The sequence below is a fragment of the Ovis aries genome, chromosome 7 (assembly GCF_016772045.2).
Source record: "Ovis aries strain OAR_USU_Benz2616 breed Rambouillet chromosome 7, ARS-UI_Ramb_v3.0, whole genome shotgun sequence".
Classification (NCBI taxonomy): domain Eukaryota; kingdom Metazoa; phylum Chordata; class Mammalia; order Artiodactyla; family Bovidae; genus Ovis; species Ovis aries.
Window position 1 is genome coordinate 68,603,030 of NC_056060.1, and position 27,324 is coordinate 68,630,353.

The 27,324-nt window shown below is 36.5% G+C and overlaps 2 protein-coding genes across 3 annotated transcripts in view; one reads left to right on the forward strand and one right to left on the reverse strand.

Annotated features, from left to right (window-relative positions):
• Positions 1-27,324, reverse strand: part of ARMH4 (armadillo like helical domain containing 4) — a 258,708-nt gene that overhangs the window by 216,812 nt on the left and 14,572 nt on the right. The window lies entirely within an intron of this gene.
• Positions 1,716-26,635, forward strand: PSMA3 (proteasome 20S subunit alpha 3). Of its 2 annotated transcripts, XM_004010681.5 has the most exons (11): positions 1,716-1,798; positions 4,414-4,496; positions 12,494-12,617; positions 15,417-15,518; positions 15,594-15,667; positions 17,014-17,086; positions 18,517-18,582; positions 21,129-21,175; positions 23,247-23,314; positions 26,022-26,086; positions 26,491-26,635. In XM_004010681.5, exons 1-11 carry the CDS (start codon positions 1,778-1,780, stop codon positions 26,533-26,535), a joined length of 768 nt encoding a protein of 255 aa, XP_004010730.1. In that variant the 5' UTR covers positions 1,716-1,777; the 3' UTR covers positions 26,536-26,635. The 2 variants fall into 2 exon arrangements, with proteins under 2 accessions (XP_004010730.1, XP_060274085.1); XM_060418102.1 differs by having other exon boundaries at positions 26,022-26,635.

A 27,324-nucleotide genomic window follows, 5' to 3' on the forward strand; every position in this document is an offset into this window, starting at 1 on the left:
TTCTCCATATAGAAGCAAGAGACTTCATTTAATAATTATATCATTCTGCTTACAAAACTGTGGTGATCTCATAGTATAAAGCCCAAAGGGAAGAGAAAAATTAGAAAATCACCATTTGGAAACCATCATCATAAGAATCATCAGATACTATAATTAGCGGGTAAAAGGTGGAGGAATAGCAGGATATTTACATAGTCTCCAGGTATTTCTGCATAAGATGTTTATAAATTACAAAGGGCAAAAGTGAAACTACAGTGGAGAAATCTAAAGCAAGTGATCAAAGTTAACATCATCACTAGTGGAACAAATTGACACAATGTGCCTCCTAACATAAGGTTCTAATATGAATAGAAGGTTACTTTTGTCATATTCCTGACAAAACTGCATTTATCCAAATTGAATCATGAAAAAACATCATACAAACCTAAACTGAGGAATATCTTATAAAGCAAATGTTTTTTGTCAATAGTGTTAATGCCATGAAATCTAAAGAAATATTAAGAAAGTGTTTCCAGATTAAAGGAGACTAGAGACATGACAACTGAATACAACATGTGATCTTGGATTTTCTTTGGCTGTGAAGGGCATTATTGAGGGATTTGCCAAAATCTGTAAACAAAGTCTGCAGATTAAAAAAAAAAAAAAGGAATGGTACTTTTCTATTTTCACAGTTACAGTGTGGATATTTAAAATGATGTTCTTTTGGGGGAAATACACACGGAAGTATTTAGCAGTTTAAAAAATGCTGACAGCTTTCCATTTAAAATCAGATTAAAATTCGAACTATTATGAAATCTGATTCCATATCCACCTCTCTGATTTCATTTCCTGTCACTCTCTCCCGCTTAAGGCCATACTGACCTGACAGTTCCTATAAGCCAAGCTTATACTGAGATAACAATCCCAAATTTCCATTTAAGTATCACCCATTCGGAAAGTCATTCCTTAAATAACAGGTTTAAAGTTCAAACGTCCATTGTCTCTCTCTCTTTTTTTTTTTACCAAAAGGTGCAACTATTTGCCCATTTACTCCCTGTTGCTTGTTTCTTCCCATTGAGTGTAAAGGATGAGGTGCCGTCCCTTTCATCGTTTCATCAGCAGGATGTAACTTGAGTATTTGGGACATACAGAGTTCAACAAATAATATTTAATCAAGCTTATCCTCAATTCTACTAGAGTTATACAAAGGGTACTAATCCTGTAAAATTCCGACCTAAGCCCAGAGGTGATACCCTTAGAATGCAAGAATACAACTTTCTTCCTTCTTGTTAGAATAGGTGGATGATAGGGTTGCTTCAACATATTGGGTTAGAACCAGGCCGCCAATGGTGGAGGGAGACCTCTCCCTTACCGTTTTCTCTGGCCTTTGTAAGGGTATGAGAACATCTCTCCGTTTTGCTTTAAAAAAAAAAAATAAGGAAGCGAAAGAGAAGGATAAAAGATAAATAATAATTCTAGGAAAAGGACTGGCGGAGCTTCTCAAGCAACCAGAAGACAGAACGAATCTACGAACTCAAACCGAAGACGAAACAACCAAGAGCCTACCTAACCCCGGTGAGATTGCTTTTGCACATGCGCGTTACTTGCCGGGTGCATTTCCCGCCCCCTCCTTTCCCACAATCCTCTGTTCCGTGGACCAACGCTCCAGGAACGAGCTACAGAAAAGACTATTGGTTGAAAGAATAGTCAATGAGAGAGCTTGTTACTAGTCTCTTACTGTGGTGCTGGGGGATCGCTTTAGGCCTGAAGCCATAAGCGTCCTAGTGATTTTGGCACCATGAGCTCAATCGGCACCGGGGTGAGTTCTTTGTTTCTCTGTGTGATAGGCTAAGGATTAGCGTGGAAGGGAACGCAGACAGACCGCGGTGGGTGCGCGGACTCGGGGTCCTCTGGGACTGCCTGGGGGCAGGTGGGCCGCTTCCAGTTGTGCAGTGCCGGACGGTCTAGGCCCGCGCCTGCGGTGACCGTGACTTGACGCTTCTCAGCTCAGGTGTAGCGGGCTTGGCCGCGCAGCAGTGAGATTTGGAGCCTCTTTAAAAGGTTGCTGAGTCACTTTCTTTAGCCACTTAGGGAAACCGAAAGTGGAAACTCTTGAGGCCTGAAATGGTGTGTGTGCACGCGCTGTGAAGGACTTGGGCAACAATTAAGCTCTTGAGCACCACTGAGGCAAGGAGGCTTAAGAGTCCAAAGTTTGTGACGCCGCTTTCCAAGAACCTCTCCCCGCCTCCCCACCCTTGCGGTTCCTGGGATGCTGCTGACTCCCGGGGATTCTCTGCCTTAGCTTCGAGGTTACCGATGGACCTCTCTGTATGAGTCCCTGAAACCTTCTGAGAACTGACAAGGAAAATTGTCTAAAAAGCGGAATCTGAAGAATCTTTTACATTTTTCCGTTGTCCCAGCTTTTCTCCTAGAGGAATAACAACAGTGTGAGGTCTCGGCACCGTAAGCGTTTAAATGATTAGCTACGGACTTAACCGCTTCTTTGAACAGACTGTCCAGGATTTTGGAGTTAGATTTGTTAACTTGTTCGGCCTACTAACTTTCCTTTGTTAAACGTACTGCATATATACAGTCTTCAGCTTGTTCCTTTTATGTATTTCCCCATATAGAAAACATAGTGTTTAGAAATATTTATTCATTGGTTCCACTAGAGGCATTGGGTAATGGGTTTCTCAGTTCATCTACTCCCATTGTGCATTAGATTTTGATTCTCACCATTAGGCCCAAATACTGGTTTTCCGAGTTAGATAATAGACAATTTATACTAAGGTTGTCATACTGTTTTTGGATTAGTTGATGCTCATTGACTTTGCAACTACATTAATATTACCCTGGATTAATAGTGTTCTGAAGGGTTCTACAAACATTTTAAAAATATTTGGTAATATAAATAGGTGATAAATTTTGAGTATTACGGTGGTAAAGATCTTCGTTCGGCAGACCAACAGACCAATTACCCTAGATTAATAGTGTTCTGAAAGGTTATACAAACCCTTTAAAAATGTTTGATAATATAAATAGGTGAGATGTTTTGGTATTAATGCTGGTAGAGTTAAAGATCTTCCTTTAACAGACCAACAAGCTGAGAGGCAAGAAACACCACTATTGAAGACTTAACGCTTGTCTTGTCCCAAGAACTCCAGATGGGAAGACCTGTCTTGACATTTCTCTCCACTTGATTATTTGATAGGCATTTCAAATGACACGTCCAGAGTAGATCTCTGAGTTTTCTTCTTCTGTTGCCATTTTGCATCTCCTACAATTTACATTTCAGTGAATGGTTCAATTTTAGTTGCTTAAATGAAAAAAAAAAATCTATGGTGCACTTCTGAGTTCTTTTTTACTGTATTCCTAAAGCCAATCCATTAGCAAGGTTTTTTTGACTGCACACTCAAAGGGTAACACCTTCCACGTCTTTCTCTCTTGTCTAAGACACTCCCTTTGGATTACCCTATCTCTGCTTCCACTCTTGTTTTCTCTGTAATTCATTTACCAGATGAACAGCATTTAATAAAAAATTAGAACCTCTTCCCCTCACCCCACCCAAACTCCAATGACTTTCTATTGCATTTAGAATAAAACGTAAACTTCCTGTTCCAGCCTAAAATAAAAGACTTAGCATAACTTGGCCCTTATATGCCTCTAATATAGTTTACTGTTCTGTTTACCATTTATGGTGCTCAAGATTCAGTGGCATTATTATTTCCTTTTCTTAATTTTGCTGCTCTTGTTTCTACCCTGAGTTCTTTTATGCCAGATGCCAGGACACTCCTCCATATTCTAAATGAGTAGTTACTTGTCTTTTAGGTCTGGCTCAGCTTAAATAACATAAATATAATTTCTGTAGCAATGCCTTTCCTGATCAGGTAGTCTGTGGTATTCCCTGAGACCATAAGTTCACTTTGTCTTATTTTAGAACCTTTTATCTCCAGCACCTGGATCTGTTTGAGGTCTGATTTGAAAATGAAGGACTTTAAGAATGAGTAGTCTTTGTATTTTCTCATAGTGACTGACATATAATAGATGCTTATTAAATATCTGAATGCTGAATGATGTATCCAAGCTCCTTTAGTTCATTACTGCCACAGCTATGAGAAGCTGTGGTACTAAAGAGAAGCCAGTGTTGTTTCTACACTGGTAATGGTAATTTTTTCAGAAATGAGCCATGTTCTGTGTGGGAAAAGTTCTGACTTTACCCAGGACTTGTGTTCATTGCTTGTCAATAGCAGAAATCTAGTGTGTAACTTTTCTCTTAGCTGCTGTTCCTGCTTTGACATACTTTCCCTTTCTCTTTACAGCAAAATCTTCACTGAGATTGAACATATATTTCTGATGTGTAAACCATTTAGGAAAAAATTGTTATTACTGCCAAAGGTGCATCCTTCTAAGCTTGTTATTGCCTTTTCCTTGTAGTATGATCTGTCAGCTTCTACATTCTCTCCGGATGGAAGAGTTTTTCAAGTTGAATATGCTATGAAGGCTGTGGAAAATAGTAGGTAAGAAACAATGTTTTACTTGAAATTAGTGTTTTAGCCAAATATTAAATGTCTCCTTCTCTTTGTTATTGGTAATTAGGCTTTGTTATGTTACTTTGGCACAAATAATACATGCCCTAAAATAATCTCAATTTATTAGTCATTTCCACATTTCTCTTTAGGCCAGCTCTTTCCATGTGACTCTATTTCCAGTTGACTCCAGAATTACACACTTAAACATTCTACCATGTCTCAACATCTTTGCTAGCCCTTTTTCCCTTTTTCAGATTCTTGACTTATATCGTTGGTTTCCTTGGCCAATAGGTTTGTGACTTTATTGTCTAATCTTTTATTTCCTTGTGATTTCAGTGCCCTGTGCAGTTGGTCACTTGATCATCTCAGCAGGGATATTTTTTATTTTTCTTTTCTGCTGCCATACTCCAAAAGGTGCAGGACCACCAAGATATTTTCCTGTTGGATTACTTCCTTCACTCTTTTTTTTTTTTGTCTTAAACACTAATCTTTATTTTTACACAAAGCAGTACAAAATGAAGCAGTTCCTTAAAGGGTGACTTGGAGCTAGAAAATCCACCCTGAGCATGAAAGTGTTAGTATTAGTCGCTCAGTCGTGTCCTACTCTTTGCAACCCCATGGACTGTAACCCACCAGGCTCCTCTGTCCATGGGGTTTCCCAGACAAGAATACTGCAGTGGGTTACCATTTCCTTCTCTACACTCTGTTTAGAGTAATTCTCTAAAATGACCACTGTAACATCTTAGTTGAATTACTGGCTTGTTGACAAATTCTGAGTCTTACATTGAAGATTTTTATCAATTATATGATCATTTAAAAAAATCACTTCTAATTGAATAGTCTGCCAAGACAGGTTTCATTCTTAATTTTTTAATTGAAGTATAGTTGATTTATAACGTAGTTTCAAGTGTATAGCATAGTGATTCAGTTATACATATATCTATACAATATATATATAAGTAATCATTGTATTTTTGAATATAAAGCAGCTTTGGTATGAGATAAAAGATTTTAAAAATTTTCTTTCATGTCATTCAGATCTCTTAAATTTTTTTTAGGTTGCTGAATAAGCTGTGTTGATGTTTGAGCTCAATGTTTTGAATGTAATGAAAAGTTGTATAATTGGAAAATGTGTTGAGAATATTAGAAAAGCCCATGTGTAGATGTAGTTTTCTCATTTTCTACTAATACCTTCAATATTCGATTATGGAATTTTCATGAGGTTATAGATAGTAACTGGTCTTTGCATGTGCTGGCACATAGCCCTCAGTGTGTACATGCTAAGTTGCTTTAGTCGTGTCTGATTCTTTGTGATCCTATGGGCTGTAGCCTGCCAGGCTCCTCTGTCCATGGGATTTTCCAGGCAAGAATATTGAAGTGGGTGGCCATGATGTTCTCCAGAGGGATCTTCCTGACCCATTGGCAAGCGGGTTCTTTACCACTACTAGTACCACCTGGGAAGCTTCATAGCCCTCAGTAGATACTGAATAAATAGATGTTCATTTTTTGTGTGTGCCATTTTCTTGGTGGTAGAAAGATGTATAGATTCCTAATGGTTTATGAAATAGTATTTAAAAATTTTTGAACAAATACACATTTTGAGTCTTCTTATGGGATTTGTTAGTGAAGCTAGTTGATTTTCTGTTTAAGTGTTGTATTTTTATAGATATAAGTACTTACAAACTGTCAGTATCTGATAATGTAGAAGTGAGGCAAGAATTTTAGGTTGAACTATATTTGTCATTGTGTACAAGGCCTAAAAGAGTTCAGAACAGAGCCAAATTCAAGAAAAGTTGACGTTTTTTCCCCTCTTGATAAAAGAAGATAGGCTCTTTGGCCAATAAGTTGGAGCAAGATTTGAGGTAGTTTATTGTTTTTCTTTTCCTCCTTTGCGTCTTTGCATTTTCATTGGTGTAAAAAAACAGGTGGAAGATGTCTTGACTAAGAAGAACTGGAGATACATTTTGAAACCATCTGTAACTGAGAAAATTGAGATTAGGCTGTGAGGTCTGTGTATTTTAGCAATTTGTTTTCTGTAAATTATTTCTAAATATGACTTTAAACAGTTACATTTAATTTTGGGAGGGTCATGTGAACAGTTACATTTAAGCAAACTTAAATGTAATTTTAAAAACTGGAAACATTAAAAATGAATATTTTTTTACATAAAAATCACTTGGAAAGTTCCTTTTTTAAAGGGACTTATGTCACCTGGTATGATAGAATATTGGATGAGGATCAGAAGATGTGAATTTTCCTGCTAGCTGCTGCCAAATGGTAATAATATATAAGGTCCCAGTATTCAGTCCCCTGAATGTCACTTTTTTATCTGTAAAACTGGGATGCGGACATCTAATCTAACTGCTTCCCATACCTTACCAGAAAAATGAAATTGGAAAATTTTTACGTGTTTTGTGAGCTTGAAAAAGTGAATGTGAAAGTTGCTCAGTTGTGTCAGACTCTTTGCAACCCCATGGACTGTACAGTCCATGGAATTCTCCAGGCCAGAATACTAGAGTGGGTAGCCATTCCCTAAGTGGAAAATAGAAAAATTAGATGTGAATCTTCTTAAGAGTGAGACATATAGACTGATTCTTAGAAAACATTTAACCAAATAATTTTAAATAAGATTATATGCCTGCATTGAAAGGAGATAAATTATTTTTTAGTTTATCATTATTTTTGCTGTTTAATTGGAGTATAGTTTAGTGGCTTTACAATGTTGTGTTAGTTTCTGCTATATTGCAAAGTGAATCAGCCACATGTATGCATATATATCCTCTCTTCTTTGGATTTCCTTCCTATTTAGGTCATCACAAAGCCCTGAGTAGAGTTTCTTGGGATGTACAATTTGTTCTCATTAGTTATCTATTTTATTCTTCAGTTCAGTTCAGTTGCTCAGTCATGTCTGACTCTGCAACCCCATGAACCACAGCATGCCAGGCCTCCCTGTCCGTCACCAACTCCCAGAGTCCACCCATACTCATGTCCATTGAGTCAGTGATGCCATCCAACCATGTCATCCACTGTCGTGCCCTTCTCCTGCCTTCATTCTTTCCCAACATCAGGGTCTTTTCAAATGAATCAGCTCTTCGCATCAGGTGGCCAAAATATTGGAGTTTCAGCTTCAACATCAGTCCTTCCAATGAACACCCAGGACTGATTTCCTTTAGAATGGACTAGTTGGATCTCCTTGCAGTCCACGGGACTCTCAAGAGTCTTCTCCAGCATCACAGTTCAAAAGCATCAATTCCTTGGCACTCAGCTTTCTTCACAGTCCAACTCTCACATCCATACATGACTACTGGAAAACCATAGCCTTGACTAGATGGACCTTTGTTGGCCAAGTAATGTCTCTGCTTTTTAATATGCTGTCTAGGTTGGTCATAACTTTCCTTCCAAGGAGTAAGCGTCTTTTAATTTCATGGCTGCAATCACCATCTGCAGTGATTTTGGAGCCCCCAAAAATAAAGTCAGCCACTGTTGCCCCATCTATTTGCCATGAAGTGATGGGACCAGATGCCATGATCTTAGTTTTCTGAATGTTGAGCTTTAAGCCAACTTTTTCACTCTCCTTTTCACTTTCATCAAGAGGCTCTTTAGTTTTCTTCACTTTCTGCCATAAGGGTGGTGTCATCTGCATATCTGAGGTTATTGATATTTCTCCTGGCAGTCTTGATTCCAGATTGTGCTTCCTCCAGTTCCTCCAGCCTGGCATATCTCATGATGTACTCTGTGTATAAGTTAAGTAAGCAGGGTGACAATATACAGCCTTGATGTACTCCTTTCCTGGAACCAGTCTGTTGTTCCATGTCCAGTTCTAACTGTTGCTTCCTGACCTGCATACAGGTTTCTCAAGAAGCAGGTCAGGTGGTCTGGTCTTCCCATCTCTTTCAGAATTTTCCACAGTTTATTGTGATCTACACAGTCAAAGGCTTTGGCATAGTCAATAAAGCAGAAATTGATGTTTTTCTGAAACTCTTGCTTCTTAGTAGTGTACATATGTAAATCCTAATCCACCACATTTCCCCCTTTCCCCCCTTGATATCCATATATTAGTTCTCTATATTTGTGTCCCTATTTTTGCTTTGCAGTAAATTCATGTATACTGTTTTTCTAGCTTTCACTGGAAATCATTATATGTATGCATTAATATATAATAACTTGTTTTTCTCTTTCTGACTTACTTCACTCTGTGTGACAATCTTTAGATCCATCCACGTGTCTGCAGATGGCACAGTTTCATTCCTTTCTATAGCTGAGTGATAGTCCATTGTATGTATATCCCACACTTTCTTTTTCCATTCCTCTGTTGATGGACATTTAGGTTACTTCCATGTCCTTTCTATTGTAAATAGTGCTGCCGTAAACATTGGAGTGCATGTATCTTTTTGAATTATGATTTTCTTTAGGTATATGCCCAGGAGTGGGATTGCTTAGTCATATGGTAGTTGCATTTTTAGTTTTTTAAGGCACCTCTATACTGTCCTTCTTAGTGGCTATACCAGTTTACATTCCCATCAACAGTGTAGGAGGGTTCCCTTTTCTCCACACCTTCTCCAGCATTTACTGTTCGTGGAATTTTTGCTGATGGCCATTCTGACTGGTGTGAGGTGATATGTCATTGTAGTTTTGATTTGCATTTATTTAATAACTAATGATGAACATTTTTTCATATATTTGTTGGCCATCTTTATGTCTCCTTTGGAGAAATTTCTGTTAAGGTCTTATGCCCATTTTTTAATTGGGTTGTTTTCTTGATATTGAGCTGTATGAGTGTTGTATATTTTCGAGATTAATCCGTTGTTGCTTCCTTTGCAGATTATTTTCTCCCATTCTGAGAGTTGTCTTTTCATCTTGTTTATGGTTTCATTTGCTGTGTAAAAGCTTTTAAGCTTCATTAGGACCCATTTGTTTATTTTTGTCTTTATTTTCATTATTTATTATTATTTTTTGGCCGCATCTGTACAGCATGAGAGATCTTAGTTCCCCAACCAGGAATCAAACCTGTGTGCCCTGAGGTGTAAGTGTGAAGTCTTAACCACTTGACCACCAGGAAGTCCTAGAGATAAATTCTTTCAAAGAAAGAAATTCATTCTTGGGGATTTAAAAGTTAGATATTTTTGAGTTCGTGTTTTGTTAGGGACAGGTTAATAGTAGCTCAGATGATAAAGCGTCTGCCTACTATGCAGGAGACCAGGGTTCGAAAGCGTCTGCCTACAATGCGGGAGACCAGGGTTCAATCCCTGGGTCGGAAAGATCCCCTGGAGAAGGAAATGGCAACCCACTCCAGTACTCTTGCCTGGAAAATCCCACGGACCAAGGAGCCTGGTAGGCTACAGTCCATGGGGTCGCAAAGAGTCGGACACAACTAAGCGACTTCACTTCACTTCACTTTGTTAGGGACAGGAACTACCAAAACATATAATTAAGAACATATGAGAGGATACTTAAAACACTATTGAAAAAAACCTACATATGGTGATCATAACTATTTTATAAAAGGATGCCCCTAGAAGGTAATATGCAAGAGAAAAAAAGGAGTTAAATTATAATTTTTCAGTTTATCCTCATTGAGGGGACAAGATATGAAAGGAAGATTGTGCAACATAATTGTGAGGCTAGATTGTTTAGAACAAAAACGTACACAAAATTGTGGTCTTAGGACATCCTTATACTTGGAAAAAAATCATTAGAACCTTGATGAATATTTAATTAAGTAGGCTCTTAGGTTCTATAAGTATTTACCATAATGCTGACCCCAAAGAGCATTTATTTATGCAGGTTATTGGTTCATCTGTATTTACTATTAGAAATTAAAACAAAAAAATACTTCTAAATTTATTTAAATAACAGTAATAAAATTACATGTTAACAAAAATTATGTTAACATTTATTAAAATACTTAAGTAACAATAACATTTTTAATGAAAATTACTTTTCCAAAGCATGGGAAAAAAGTGTGGTGAGAAGAGTTACATTGTTTTACATTCTTGAAAATCTCAGTGATGAATTGAATCTTAATAAAGGGCAGAGTCTCATAGTTGCTGCTGCTTCAGTATGTTGTAACTTTTGTTGAAGTTTGTGCCACAAATCAGGCTTCATATACATACGTAGTTGGAAAAGAGAGGAGTCATTTAATAACCTTATGCATGTTGTTTATTAATACTGTACCGTACTGGACAAATTTTAGTATCGTAAAGGTTAGTTGTAGTGTGGAGTCTGAAAACATAATAATGAATTTTGTACTGTTATTAAGATCTATTGCACTGTTTTGTACTTTGCGTGTTTTATCTATGCACGATTTATAACATTGTGTGTTGGTCATTTGGAAAATATTGGTTCACTGAGTTATAACAGACCTTCCAAAGTAGACATATTTCATTATAAACTGTTAGAAACATCACATTTTTAAATATCACCACCAATATGTTTTCCAAAACTCCAGTTTGTGTTTGAAAACTCAGATTTTATCACTGGCAAGAATACTCTTTTGTTTTCCTTGAAGTGACAGGCTCGTTTTGTTCATTTTAGAGAAAAGTCTGCCACATACCTAAGTGTAAATAACCATAGTTATTATTCTTTGATGGTAAAAACAGATGTTCCATGAAAAAATTTACATTTGAAAGCAGTTTATTAGTGCTTTTTCCTATATGCAACCATCATATTTTGATGTGCAGCAGAAGAACTTGGCTAACTTGCTTTTTGTTAGGATAATAAAAAGATAGATACTTAAGGATTAATGTCTAATAAAATTAACTACAACTTTATCAGGGACATGCTTAACTAAAAATGTTTTTTTGAAAAAAATAACTGAGCGTAGCTATAAAGAATACAATGAGTGGTATTTACTGCTACCGTTTATTGTCAGCCAATACCATTGGTGCAAACATCCACACAATGAAGAAAGTCAAATGATGTTTCTGTATTTTTATAAAGATAATTTTGACCTGACAGACCACACTTTGAGAACTTTTGGTTTAGGGAAAAAGACATTTTAGATTCTGAAAAATGAGGAAGATGAGAAATTGTAATAACTGGGAAAGGCTGTCTGAGACTATTCAAGTAAACTTGAGAAAGTTTGTGGAAATTTATTTAAACGTGCTGCGGTGAGGAGGAAGTGTATTCTAGTACCCAGGATAACTTCAATAAAGACTTGAAAGCAAAAATGGTGTTTGAGGGACAACAATGAGGTTGAATTCAGTAGAGCACAGAATTTATAATATGAAATTGAATTAGCTAGATGGGTTTTGCAGATTCTTGGGAGTTAGGAAGTTTGGACCAAGGAATTTAAACTTGAAAAGGTACCTGAAGTGTGGGGGAAGGAGTGTCTGAAATTCTTTACAAAATTTGTGCATGTGGCTCAGTTCATTTTTCTGGTTGTTTCTGATAGATGCTCTTTGTTAAAAGAATTAGAAGATTTAAAATAATTGTTTTTTCTTAAAATGGCGGTGTATAATTTCTCCACATTTTACTTGTTTTTTTGATCAATTTTGTTTTAAACAGTTGAACAGAATGTTTATTCTTTTACACTTACTGTAAGCAACACATTGTTAATGCAGAAAAAGCAAAAGGAGGGGAAAGGATTATAATCTTTCCACCCAGATTAGAAACTGTTAACTTTTTAGTTTGTATGTAGCCTATCATTTGTGTGCATGTTATATACCATTTTTAATGGACATGGCTAGTCAGCATTTGTCATAAGACAGCCAGCATATGCTAGATACTGTGCCACTTGTTACACATTTTGTTAGCATCTTTTTCATTTGTGTATTATTGTCTTTCCATGTCATGACATGATTATTTGTATGGATCCAATTCATCACACTTTAGGATACTTGCCTTTTCTAGTTTTCAAATGTATTTGCTTTAAAAACTTGATATATTCTAAGAAACAAATTTGCCTGTTTTTTGTTTCTTTTAACTTGAGTTTACAAAGTTTGTTTTATTTTCAGTTAAATTGATTTTTTTTCTACTTGTTTCAGTACAGCTATTGGAATCAGATGTAAAGATGGCGTCGTCTTTGGGGTAGAAAAATTAGTCCTGTCTAAACTTTATGAAGAAGGTTCCAACAAACGACTTTTTAATGTTGATCGACATGTTGGAATGGTAAGGTCACATTTAAAAATGTTCCTTTTTGCTTTGTCCTGTTTCTTGTGATGTAATTAATTGGAATATATCAAAATGTAATTATAAGAACCTATTTATGACTTTAGCATTGAGGCAAAAACAGATCAGAGAGCAGCCATAGAAATAATCGGAAAGACTGGTTTGTGAACAGTTCACTGTCTAAAAGAAAGGTGCGTGCATGCATGCTCAGTTGCTCAGTCATGTCCAACTCTTTGTGACTCCATGGACTGTAGCCCACCAAGCTCCTCTGCCCATGGAATTTTCCAGGAAGAATACTGGTGGCATTCTTATAACCCAATTGGAGATACATAGGAAAAACCAAGTTGAAGCAAATGAGGAGGGGAGAGGAGTGAGAAGCTTGGGTAAAAAATCTTGGCAGCATAGATCGCCAATCAAGGCACATGCTTGAGAGGCAATAAGTCTTTAGTTTTTTGTGTCCTTTCTGGGGATAACTGTCACACTGAAGATGTTATCAGAAAGAGAATACCTTCATAGTAAGGTGGAGTATCAGGAAGGGATGTCTGACAAAAGGAAGAGTGAGTACATCCTTTTTAGTAGCTTCATAAGCATCACTATATTTATTTCATGCAGCTGGTATGACATAAATAGATTACTGGGATATACTGAAGTCATTCTGTATAAATATCAGACTTTCTTTAGTAGGTATAATAGTCCGGAAAAAAGAGAAAAGTGATTTTTAACCCTGCTTTCTGAAAAGTCAAGGAAGAAAAGTGAATACGTATTCTGTGTGCTAGGTACTATGCCAGAAGTTCTTTACATAAATTATCTCATGTAATCTTGACAAACCAGTGAAAGTAATATTAATCCCATTTTTACAGATGAGGAAACACTCAACTGGTAACGAAATGTGCTGGGATTCTTACTTGGGTCTCCATGGTCTGTGTGTTACTCTAGAGCCCATTCTTCAGGGTGAGATTCTGTAGGGTCCACTTATTCTGCTGAAGTATTGGTAGCTTCAGCTAGCTTTCAGCTTCTAAATAGCTTATTTAGAAATATGATTAGTATTTCTAAATAAGATGTGTTACACACAACACAGAAAGGACTAGCAAAATATAACCAGTAATCTATAAAGCTACAGATACATTTTTTTTCCTTCAGTTATTTTTCTGAATCTGTTTTCTCTCCTGAACAGATTTATTACTGCCAATGAAGCTGGTATGTTTTCCTGAAACTTGGCCAGATTGTAACCTAACTGATAGAAGGGAATTAGTGAATTCTGCTTTCTTTTACTTAGTAAAAAAGATAGCTTTCGGTAGGTGTATTTTGAAAAAAATCATATATGCTTATAGATAGTTCAGTGGTGGAAAGATTTTCCTAGAATTTTCAAATTTGTCCCATTTGTTATTAAAAACTGATGGCATTCCATGCAACTGGAAATTGGCAAAATATTAGACATTGAAGAAGGTTGGAGGAAAAAAGGATTGATAGTCTGTCTCCACAGTTGTCATCTTCAAGTGATTTGACAAATTACTAAACTTCACAGTGAGTTTTATCCAAAGCAATGGAAGATTATTTAAATCATGAAAATTACTACCTGGGTTACTCTAAACTCCAGTTCCCTCACCTGCAAAACTATGGTGGTAATAGTGCCTGTCCTCATGTGTAATTATGTAAAATGCTTAGCATGTCATGAGTGATCAATAATGGATTAAGGATTTTCATAATCATTACTATTACTAGGTAGCAGTAGAAGAAAAGGCTATTAAAATTTTTTTTATTAAAATTTTTGATAACATTTATTCTGAAAATCTTCTTATGTCAGTGGTTTCCAGTACCTGTAACTGTTTCAACATTTCTGTTTTCATGGCTTCCCTAGACCTAAAGAAATACCCAGTGGTTCTGTGTATTATATATGTAGGTCTAAATAACTGTTTATGTTCTAAAAACTTAGTAGCTATAAAAACAAAACCTCACCATATGACAGTAAAATAAAAATGTTTTTATTTTCAAACAACTACTACTACTAACGTGTACTGTTCAGTGTCTTAAAGTTTGGAATTGGATTAGATGGCTGTGCCCCACCCGACTCTGCTTCCTGTTTCACAGATTTTTGCACAGTGCTTATTTTCTATCACAGCAGCCCCAGCTTCTCAGTGATCCGATGGCATTGAAAGGAATGTGGAATGATCTGATGTTGAAACTGAACTACTTCAATATGTGTTTCCCCCAAAACTTACAGCACCCCACAACTCTGAGTTCACTGTAGTTCCCTGGGATATCTCAGTGTGTGGTTTGGTAATTGCAGCTGTAAGCCACTAGGTTTGTGGTCTGTCATGTTTTGGTTCGGCATTACAGTTCATTGGTACACTGAAAAAGAAAGGAGTTTTGAGGTTATGCCTTTTAAATCAAAACCTTTAATAACTTTTTAAACATAGAATGGCTTTAAATTAAAAACCAGTTGTAACCAAAACCCATGCATGGTTTTATTCTTCTTTGTGGTTGTTTTAGTCTTTATAATGAAGTGGGAAATAGGGAGACATGGAGTTTTTTTTAATGTGGTCATTTGACAAAAGAATGAAGTCACAGTTGGGAAATTTCCAAATTGATATCCCATACTCAAGCATCGAAGTTCCAGGATGCCTTGCAAAGATGGTGGTTTGGTCACTAATTTGTGTCTGATTCTTGCAAAGACCTTTAAGCCTAACTAATTGATTCTAATGATGATGCTTGTTAAAAATATCAAGTAAGCCTGTCACAGTCACGTGCTTTTCCTTCATTTGTGGTAGGAATGGTAATTGGTACTTTTTGTTTTTTCAGGCAGTAGCAGGTTTGTTGGCAGATGCTCGTTCTTTAGCAGACATTGCAAGAGAAGAGGCTTCCAACTTTAGATCTAACTTTGGATATAACATTCCACTAAAAGTAAGTTGGTAACGGTTGAGCCTCTGGAACAGCAAGAGAAGAGTCTTAATAAACTCTTCTGTTTTACCCCCACAGCATCTTGCAGACAGAGTGGCCATGTATGTACACGCGTATACACTCTACAGTGCTGTTAGACCTTTCGGCTGCAGGTATGAAATTTAGTGAGATATTCAGTGATATCTGTACTACAGTTATCTGTTTTCCCAGCATCTTATTAACCTTTTATACCCTTAAGAAATGAACTTTCATCAAGATGTACTTGAACTTTTTTTATTGTATCTATGTGACATGATGGATATTACCTAAACCTGTGGTAATCATTGCATTTCACAGTGTATATAAATCAAACCTTTATGCTGTGCACCTTAAATTTAATGTAGTGATGCATGTCAATTATTTATTAATAAAACTTGGGGGGGGTTCTCTGAAATTCGAATCAGACATTTTCAGGAAGTTGCAAACTGATTTTATTAAAATTTTTTAAAAAATTTTATTTTTGGGTCTTTGTTGTTGTGCAGGCTTTTCTCTAGTTGTGGAGAGCAGGGGCTGCTCTCTAGTTGTGATGCGTGGGCTTCTCACTGTGGTGGCTTCTCTTGTTGCCGAGCACAGGCTATAGGGTGCGTGGCCTTCAACAGCTGTGGCTCCTGGGCTCTAGAGCACAGGTCCCATAGTTGTGGTGCATGGGCTCAGTTGCTCCGCAGTATGTGAGATCTTCCCAGATAAGGGATCGAGCCTGTGTGTCCTGCACTGGTAGGCAGACTCTTCACCACTGAGCCACCAGGGAAGCCCCCCAAACTGATTTTAAATAGAGTTCATTTGTTGTTATTACGTAGTCAACTGTACTGACATCTTAGTTTTTTCATTAGTTTCCGTCTTATCTTGTGTAAGCAACAGGTAAAATGCTCTTAAATGGGAATTGGTTGTTATGGTATTCTGCACATGAAGTAGTAATATAAGATGAGGCTGGTTTCTATTTATAATTTCCAAAGAATCAGTAATTCATATGATTGTTCAGTACCCTAATTTTAATTTTGTTGCACATAAAAAATGCATTGAATCAATTTGGATTATTGCAGGAAAATAATTGGAGGAATATTCGGGAATAGCCAAGAAAGAATGAAGGGTGGAACAAGAGCTTGAGGTAGCTTCAGTGTGTTCATAGCAAGAATTTTGTTCCCTTGGCTTTTTCATGTTTATGCCTTTAGCTCTTGGGCCCTCGTGTTATGTCTGTGTATCAGTACTCCTTTCCCTGCAGAGCTATCCTCGCAGGAAAGGTTGATTAGAAAGTTTAATACTAAACCAAGGCACATGAATTTTGAACGTTTTCAAGTATATACTAGTTTTTATCCAAACTATATTATCAGAGTGCTTACTGTCAGTTATATGGGTATTAGTCAATGTTTACCTTAGAAAATAAATTGCATTTTTATCACTGTACTTTTTAATACTTTTCTGGTATTAAGAACCATGGTTTAAAATGATTACTTTTGTGCAGTTTCATGTTAGGGTCTTACAGTGTGAATGACGGTGCACAGCTCTACATGATTGACCCATCGGGTGTTTCATATGTGAGTTAATTTTGAATCTTCTGAAATTCTATTTCCAGTTTAATGGTCTCTCACTTAAATCATATATTCAGATTATATGATGTTTCTTTAATATTCATTTAATATTTTCTTATTTAACATTAATAACAAGAACCTATGGGTATGAGACAGAGCAAAGATTCGTGACTTTTTTTTGGACTGTGCCATATGGCATGAGGGATCTTAGTGAACTGACGAGGGATTGAACTTGTGCCCTGTGTGTTGGGAGTGTGCATTCTTAACCACTAGACCACTAGAGAAGTCCCAGATTTGTGGCTTTTAATATGCTACTGTAGAAACTGCATGGTTTTGTCGCTGAGTCATGTCCAACTCTTGTGACCCCATGTAGCCTGCCAGGCTCCTCTGTCCCTGGGATTCTCCAGGCAGGAATACTGGAGTGGGTTGCCATGTAGAAACTGCATAATCAACATAAAATTTTGGATATGTGCTATTTTATTACCATAAATATTAGCAGTGTCTTTAAAATGAATATAATGCCCTCCCTTTTGAAGTTTTTTGATGTTGTTTTGGGGTTTTGTTTTGTTCTTTTTCTGGTTTCACTACATGGCTTGTGGGCTCTTAAGTTTCCTGAACAGGGTTCAACCAGGGATCTAACCCAGGTCCATGACAGTGAAAGCCTGTGTCTTAACTGTTGAACTGCCAGGGAATTCCCCAGTACAAAGGATTTTAAGTGGGCTTTCTTGGATCTTTCTCTAATAATCTTTTCTTGAAGTATCTTCTGAGATTTTAATGGTTTTTATACTCATTAACAAAATTAAGGCTCTTTAGGTTTTGTCATTACATACAAGTATAGTTATACAAGTATGACTGGACATACTTAATTTAAAAAAAAAAAAACCTTTACAATATAAATTAGAGAATTCCCTGGTGGTCCATGGGTTAGGACTCCGTGCTCTCACTGCCTGCTGGTTGGGAAACTGAAAATTCCACAAGCTGCACTGGTGCTGCCCAAAAATGTGTATATATTCATTTAGAAGGCTTAGCGTATTTAACTCTTAGGGATTATTTCTTTCTCTCAAAAATCATTCCAATTCATAAAGATAATTGTTTTTCTATTTCTAGCCTCAAATATACCTCTAGCTCATGGTCTGTGTGTGTGTGTGTGTGTGTGTGTGTGTGTGTGTATAAAATGATATAATTTGTTTTCCTTTGGATATTTCTTGAAAATAATCCAGGTTATTCTATACTTAAGTTTGATATTTTAAACGTTTTGAGTCCCTTGTTATTCATTTTAGTAAATGTCTTTTTACTGTATTTCTCCATATGTGGTTTTGAATATCATTTAGCATCCTTCTATTAATCTTTAAATAGAAACAGTAGTCATTAATGACTTATGATAGTATATTAATTTAATAATACTTTTTTTTTTGGTGTATGTTCTTTTTAAATAGGGTTATTGGGGCTGTGCCATTGGCAAAGCCAGGCAGGCTGCAAAGACAGAAATTGAAAAGCTTCAGGTAATAATTTTTATTGTTTAAAATTCTGCTATACCATTATTCTCATGTGGTTAAGTTTCATCACCACAGACTAAAGCTTTTAGTCCCAAGTGTGGTTTGCCATTTTGAGTCAAGCTTTCTGAAGCTGTTAGATTGGTTGAGCAGGAAAGCTGGCAGCATATTATCTTTAGAGTTGTGTCATGGGTCCTTTTATGATTTTTATGGCTGTCTAATCTTAAAAAAAAAAGTTTCATATCATTTCACAAAATCCTTAAGACCCGTTCACTGAACCCTGTGCCCCTTAGGTTCAGAACTTTGGTCTTTTACTCTATCATTTCTTTCATCTAGAAAACAGCTTTTGTCTGAAGTCTTACACATTAAAGTCTGTGCTCCTTTGCTTCTCTTTCCTTTGTTCCCAACATCTATTAGTGTGGAAAAAGTTTCTTAAAAATTTGCTGGCTTTCCTTCTAGCTATAAATTGATGAACTTGACATTGAAATAGTACCCACAAACTCTTCATTGCTTATAGAAACTTCCTTAAAAGACAGGCATATGATTTAGCAGTATTTTGGTAAATTAGTGACAAAAATTTCTTGTACATTTAATGTTAATGCTGAACTGGAACCTTGTTCAACTAATTCACTTTCAGCTTTTTTAATGCTAAGCTTTTAGTGCTTGGAATTTAACACCAAATTCTAGACCTGTAAAAGCCTAATTTATGTTTGGTATTTTAGGATTGATAAAATTGACAAAAGGACCTTAGAGATCACTTAGCCCAAGTCCAACCCTCGGTTAAAACACACTGGGTAGAGTCATAGACTTGCTTACAAACAATCCAAGACCTTATAACTCTTAGACGAGTGGTCTTTTCTGTCATATATTCTTTTCTACTAGGGCTTATAGGATATTGAATGTAGTTCATTGTGCTGTACAGTAGGACCTTGTTGTTTATCCATTCTATGTACATAATAGCTTACATCTGCTAATCCCAATGTCCTGCTCCATCCCTCCACTAGCCCCCTTCTCCCTTGCAACTACAACTCTGTTGTCTAAATCTGAGAGTCTGGTTTTGTTTCATAATTAAGTTTATTTGTGTCATATTTTAGATGCCACATATGAGTGATATTATATGGTGTTTGTTTTTCTCTTTCTGACTTACTCGACTTTGTATGATAATCTCTAGTTGGAATGCTTTTTACAGTTTTATTGGAACATAGCCCTATCGAGTCACGGGCTGCTTTTGCTCTAGTACAACAGTGGAGTTTAGTAGTTGGAATGGAGACTGAAAACCTTATCCCTATGATGAAAGTCTAAAATATTTACTACTTGGCCCTTTAACAGAGTTTGCCAGCCCCTGCTCTCAATCATTACTCTGGTCTGCTTTTCTACTTGTGTTCTGTTTACCAAGAATGTAATTTTACAAAGTAAACTTTACCAATGTATGTAAAAATGTATTTGACACTTAAGATGTATCGCTTCAAGTTTACCTTTGTATGTTACAATTAATCTACTAAATAAAAACCGTAACTTGTAAGGGCAAAAATATGAATATCTGTATTTTCCTTTTCTTCACCCCCAATTTGCCATGAAAAAGTTTAATCAGAAATTCAATCAGAAAAAATACCATACAACAAACATCTGTCTAGACTGAACAGTTGTTGCTTTCCAATATTTTTCCTATTTCTATGAGCCTGGGCATCAAGATTTGTAAATATTTAAAAAACACAAAAAATATTAATAAGCCCAGTTTAGAGATACAGTAGTTAAACCACCTCAAGTTTAGATTGCTGTATGACTGTTCATTATTTTTTCACTATTTTCCATCCTCCACATATTCAGAATATGAATACCAGGTTTGCACATTTTAAAAAATTTTGTAAAATGTGTTCAGAAACACATATACTTAAAAAAATTTCTGCACTGGTTACTTGCAGTACCTTTAGTATAATAGACTTTTCTGCCGGGCATCTAAAGGCTATTTTTCTGCCTTGATTTCCATATGTTCACTTTTGCAGTTCATTTATCTTCCTCATAATAAAATCAGATAAATCTGTGTTCTAAGATTCCACTCAGATCTTGGTTCTTCAGAGCTTTCCCTGACAGTTTCCCTTCAGAGCTTTTCCTTTGCAGTTTTGTCTTGAACAGTTTCATGAGGGTTAATTTATCCTTGTTTATCTAACATATAGAAGTATTTGTGGTTTGTTTGCTTCTTATTATCCTGAATTCACTATAAAGAAAAAAACATTTCTTGATAATCTTTTAAATGTCAGGGTCTGCCTGTGAATAAATTCATAAAGGAGTCTAGATTTTTATAAAGTTTAATTCACAAAATTATTGGTGCCCAAGGCTTTTTTTGGATAATCATTAAAAAACATTAAACAATAAAAAACTTAAGTTCTGTTCTTTTTGAATTTCAGGTTATTTTCCTTGGTTTTATATTTAAGAATCTTATCTCAAGAGCATAGGTTACTGATAAAAGGTGCAAAAAGAATCTGAAAAGTTACACAAGTGGAAAGTGTTCTTCCTTTGACTCGTAACATAATGAATATATATTTTATTTTCTGTAGATGAAAGAAATGACCTGCCGTGATGTTGTTAAAGAAGTTGCAAAAATGTAAGTTGAAATTTTCATTAGTATTGACAAATATTTCACTTGACCTTACCTTATATGTTAATCCTAAGAGGCTGTTTTGTTTGGAAATTAGTTATTGCATTAATTTTAGGTGAATCCAACATTCTGAGAGGCTTCATTTTAGGTGACAGTGAATAGGATGGGAAAAAACAGCTTTTGATAAAATATACTCCTGTTCCATTGACAGAATTCAAGGTTTGGAGGATATAGTGAAGCTCTAAAGACTTCATTTGCTAGCTCTCGACTTCTTAAATCTCAGTGGTCCCAATAATATTAACCTTAGCTTATAACTTTAAGGTCTACAGCTGAAGTTCTTATAACAAGATGAATAGAGAAGTATTTCAGAACATCTAGAAATAGCTTAAGAAAGCCTGAAGTAGTCTATGTTACAGATACCTAGGTAGAAAGCTGTGTAACAGTTAGTAAGCAGCAACAATGCCAGTAAAATCTCAGTGACCATGCTTCAAAATACATTATTTTTTAGATCAAAGAATGCAGGCATTTAGTATTTCAAAAAATCTGATAAAATGCTGGTTTTGTAGTCAGCTTTTCGAGTTAAAGAGTAATAAATGTAATATTCCAGAGAATTCATAACACCTCTGTTCCACATTAGAACTACGTCATCATGGTCTAGTCAGCAGGTTTTACATCTAATAATATGTGCGAGGGGAAAAAAAAGTCCAGGAGGGTCTATCATGATAAACCTATTATTTGAATGATACTCTTAATCTGTGTACTGATAGTTGTAACAAAATATTAAACTCACAAATGTTTTATAATTCTTTACTAATCTACCACTGCTGCTACTGACGCCCTCCTTCCCCCACTGCCTTTTTACCATGAGACCCTTGCCCTTTCTTGTGAAGGGGAATCCATTCCATTCTGTGATTGTCATTTATTAATAACGACAACCTAGAGGACACTGGCAACTAACATATAATAGAACCAATAAGAAGTACATAATCATTGAATTGTACAACAGTTTTTTTCCTTCATCGAGAAGTCATCTGGTCATCAGTTCTTACCACAGCTTTTATTTTTATATTGTTCTGTGTAGGAAAGCCATCCTTTCACCATTTAATAAAATGGAGCACTGTGCCTCTTTTAGTTCTGGAAAGTTTAAGATGCTTTCTTATGTTACAGCTGTTATAGCAAGGATTTAGGAATACCCTCCAAATTTTTTTTGCTACTTTGTTGTGGGAGATGGTAAAGTATAAAATTTTTAAAAAAGGCTTTGCTGATACTTTTTACTTTTTATAAATAATTTTATTTTGGCTGTGCTGGGTCTTCATTGCTGCTCAGGCTTTTTCTCTTGTCCTGCACAGGCTCCTCAGTGTGGCCTGGTAGCTTCAGTAGTTCAACTCCCAGGCTCTTAAGAGCACAGGTTAGGGCCCATAGTCTAGTTGCTCTGCAGCATGTGGGATCTTCTGGGATCAGGGATCAAACCCATCTGCTGCATTGGCAGGCAGATTCTTTACCACTGAGTCATGAGGGAAGCCTTGTTTTTACTTCCACTTTTCATATGTTGTGTGACACTGCTTCCTTGTTTGCTGCAGTTTGTCTTGTACTGTTTAAAGGCCAGGTTTAGGGACATCCAGAATAGTAAAGGGTTTTTTTTGTTTGTTTTGTTTTTTTAGTAAAGGGGTTTAAAAATATTCCTGCCAAGAAAGTGCAGAATGAATACTAATTGTAAGCTAATAAATTAGTTTTTGTTTAAAAATCAGTTAATGAATAGAAAATACCAAATATCCTGGAAAGGCACAGGTAATAGCTTTCTCCCATTTGAATGTTCCTTATGAGACATCTTATCTTAGTTCTGTCTCTGAAAGAATGTATCAAAGTAAACAGCTTGGGTTGTATAAAGGTATAAGGTATAGTGAATCCTTTGTAGTAGTTAATTTTTTATCAGTCCTAGTTAATTTTCATAATATAGACTATACTGTGTATATAATTTTATAAATCCTTATATTATGAATGGATGTTGATTTGCTGAGTTGGGTGCATGAACTATGTTGGTAGATGGCCAAATGTGAATTTCTTCTTTCTGTTCTAGAATTTACATAGTACACGATGAAGTTAAGGATAAAGCTTTTGAACTAGAGCTCAGCTGGGTTGGTGAAAGTAAGTGATTATTCTGTACTTACTTGCTCTCAGAGTCATCTGTACCAAGCCTAATTTACTATAAGTGCCATTTTTTTTCAATCTTAAAAAAAATTTAGTAATGGCATGTACCCATAGAAAAGTACACAAATAACAAACAGCATGGATACATTAGTGAAACACTAATTTGGTCAACAGTAGACCAGCCTGCCAAATTACCCTTCAGTTTTCAGTTCAGTAACTCAGTACTGTCCGACTCTTTGTGACCCCATGAACTGCAACATGCCAGGCCTCCCTGTCTATCACCAACTCTTGGAGTCCACTGAAACGCATGTCCATTGTGTCAGTGATGCCATCCAACCATCTCACCCTCTGTGGTCCCCTTCTTCTGCCCTCAATCTTTCCCAACATCAGGGTCTTTTCAAATGAGGCAGCTTTTTGCATCAGGTGGCCAAAGTATTGGCGTTTCCGCCTCAACATCAGTCCTTCAACGAACACCCAGGACTGATCTCCTTTAGGGTGGACTGGTTGGATCTCCTTGCAGTCCAAGGGACTCTCAAGAGTCTTCTCCAAAGCCACAGTTCAAAAGCATCAATTCTCTCACGCTCAGTATTCCAACACTCACATCCATACACGACTACTAGAAAAACCATAGCCTTGACTAGACGGACCTTTGTTGGCAAAGTAATCTCTCTGCTTTTGAATGTGCTGTCTAGGTTGGTCATAACTTTCCTTCCAAGCAGAAAGCATCTTTTAATTTCGTGGCTACAATCACCATCTGCAGTGATTTTGGAGCCCCAAAAAATAAAGTCTGACCCTGTTTCCCCATCTGTTTGCCATGAAGTGATGGAACCAGATGCCATGATCTTCATTTTCTGAACGTTGAGCTTTAAGCCAACTTTTTCACTCTCCTCTTTCACTTTTTATCAAGAGGCTCTTTATTCATTCTTCCCTTTCGGCCATAAGGGTGGTGTCAGCTGCATATCTGAGGTTATTGATATTTCTCCCTGCAATCTTGATTCCAGTTTGTGCTGCTTCTAGCCCAGCGTTTCTCATGACGTACTCTGCATATAAGTTAAATAAGCAGGGTGACAATATACAGCCTTGACATACTCTTTTCCCAATTTAGAACCAGTCTAATGTTCCATGTCCAGTTCTAACTGTTGCTTCCTGACCTGCATACAGGTTTCTCAAGAGGCAGGTCAGGTGGTCTGGTATTCCCATCTCTTTCAGAATTTTCCAGTTTATTGTGATCCACACAAAGGCTTTGGCATAGTCAGTAAAGCACAAATAGATGTTTTTCTGGAACTGTCTTGCTTTTTCGATGATCCAGAGGATGCTGGCCATTTGATTTCTGGTTCCTCTGCCTTTTCTAAAACCAGCTATCTGGAAGTTCACGGTTCACATATTGCGGAAGCCTGGCTTGGAGAATTTTGAGCATTGATTTACTACCGTGTGAGATGAGTGCAACTGTGCGGTAGTCTGAGCATTCTTTGGCATTGCCTTTCTTTGGGCTTGGAATGAAAACTGACCTTTTCCAGTCCTGTGGCCACAGCTGAGTTTTCCAAATTTGCTGACATACTGAATGCAGCACTTTCACAGCATCATATTTTAGGATTTGGAATAACTCAACCCTTAGGCCTTCATTAGGTCAACAACCCTTACCTTCTCCAAAAGTAACCATTGTCTTGAATTCCAGTAGACAACTGGGCTCTTTCCAGTGTTTACTGAAATGAATAACGCAGCTGTGGATGTCCTTTACATCTACTGTGGCATGCATATGTAGTAGCATTCTAGAAATTTATGTTGAGTGGAATTGGTGGATCATGAAATAAGCATTCATTCAATTGCAGTATTGGCCACAATGTGTTCTGACTGCTGGGTCCTTTTGTAATACAAACCAAGCTAGAATAAATTTAGGAGGTAATGATGGAAAAGTTCCGCTTAATAAGAGACTATATATTGTGAGTAGTTTACTTTGAAACATCCATTGCATACAGTATTATTGGAAAGTAACCTTTTTCCTTTCTGGGAAGGCAACCATAGGGCTTCAGGGACAGATTTTAAAATCTATTCATGCTGTGAATAAATTGTTGTTCAGTCGCTGACTCATGAATCTTTGCAACCCCATGGACTGTAGTATACTAGGCTCCTCTGTTCTCCACTAAATCCTAGAATTTGCTCAAATTCATGTCCATTGAGTTAGTGATGGCTGTGTAACCATTTCATCCTCTGCTGCCCCCTTCTCATTTTGCCTTCAACCTTTCCTAGCATTAGGTCTTTTCCATGTTGTTGGCTCTTCACATCAGGTGGCCAGAGTATTGGAGCTTTGGATTTAGCATCAGTCCTTCCAGTGAATATTCAGGGTTGATTTCCTTGCAGTCCAAAGGACTCTCAAGAGTCTTCTCCAGGACAATTCAAAAAAGCATCATCAGTTCTTTGGCACTTAGCCTTCTTTTTGGTCCACCTGTCACATCAGCGCGACTACTGGGAAAACCATAGCTTTGACTGTGTTTGTGAATATATATATGTGAATGAATGCTCAGGATTTATAGCACAAGGATAAATCATAGCATAATTTCTTTATTGTAAGTGCTTATGTAGGGGAAGAACAAAGATGAGGTCAAAGAATCTGGTATTATCTGGATTGGCTAGATTATTTAGTCTTTTCAAATCCCAGTGACATTTCTCATTTTTAATTCATTTAAATATATGGCTTAATTTACAGTAACTAATGGAAGACATGAAATAGTTCCTAAAGATATAAGGGAAGAGGCAGAGAAATATGCCAAGGTAAGCCATAGCATGAAAACAGCTCAAGGTAAAAGCATCATGGAAATATGTTGAATTCTATTAAATAATACTTAAGAGTTGAGCTGAACTAAAAGAAACTTTCTAGGTTATCCTCAATGGGGATAGAGTTGCCCTGGTTCCAAAAAAATTTTTTTGTGCATGTGAAAATGGCAAGGTTTTTTGAGAACATTTAATGCTTTCATACCGTGTGTATCCTATCAAGAATATAGTCATTGATAGAGCAGGATGTACTTAAGACATTCAAGTAAAGTGTAACGTAAAGTGTAACATTCTAAACCAGTGTTCCATTTTACTTATAAAGAATTCTGAATGACAAGCACTTAGATTCAGCTTGTTATAGCAGTGCTAAAAATTGATTTTAAACACTGTTTTTCTCTTACCAGGAATCTTTGAAGGAAGAAGATGAATCAGATGATGATAACATGTAACATTAACTTGTATATTAAATTTCTAATACAGTCCCATGTAACTATTTAGTCCTTTGGATTATTACATACCAATTTTCATTAAATTTTTGTCTTATAACGATTCAAGTTTGGTTAATATTTGCCTCACAGAACTGGTAGGGGTAATTGAGCACCTGTTTATTCAGTATTAAGATGTAGCTTTATGCTTGTTGTGAAATTCCTTAGTTAAAATACTGTACACAGAGGCTTTGGAATCCGATTAATTTAAAACCCCATCGCTCATCTGTATCATATCCTACTGGACTGTTGTGTTTTGCATCTACCAGCTTCATAGGTAACTGATGCCACTGCTCAGCTTTGTGTTTAATGAAGTAATTGTTGGTTAACAGCCACTGTTAACCTTTAGAATTTTATTTTTGAGGAGTGGATTTAAGGATTCAGAAAGTCCCTATTGTGTCACTTAAAAAATTTCTTGATCCGTAAGTTCAAATGTAAAAAGCCGTATTTTATGCTTAAAAATATATTAGAATGCATATGTAAGTGCCCTGTAAACAAAAAACTGTTATTGAGTGGTATAATCAGCTTTGTGGCCTTCAAGGAACAGTAGCACTCACAGGAGGAACACTCTGAACTCAGGCCAAGTATGCTAGGTATACACACACCCTATACAGGCCTCATGCCAGTGTCACTCCATTCAACTGTCATACTTTCCTGAGGTCAGAGTTTGGCAGTAGGGTGTTGCTGGACTTTGAGCATTTGTATAGTTCAAATAGCAAATCATGCAAGAATAGTTAACTACTATATAAACAA

Coding starts and splice junctions, on each gene's coding strand:
- PSMA3 (XM_060418102.1), top strand. CDS start 1,778: ATGAGCTCAATCGGCACCGGG. Junction 4,497..12,493: donor AAGGCTGTGGAAAATAGTAG/GTAAGAAACAAT, acceptor TACTTGTTTCAG/TACAGCTATTGGAATCAGAT. Junction 17,087..18,516: donor ACCCATCGGGTGTTTCATAT/GTGAGTTAATTT, acceptor CTTTTTAAATAG/GGTTATTGGGGCTGTGCCAT.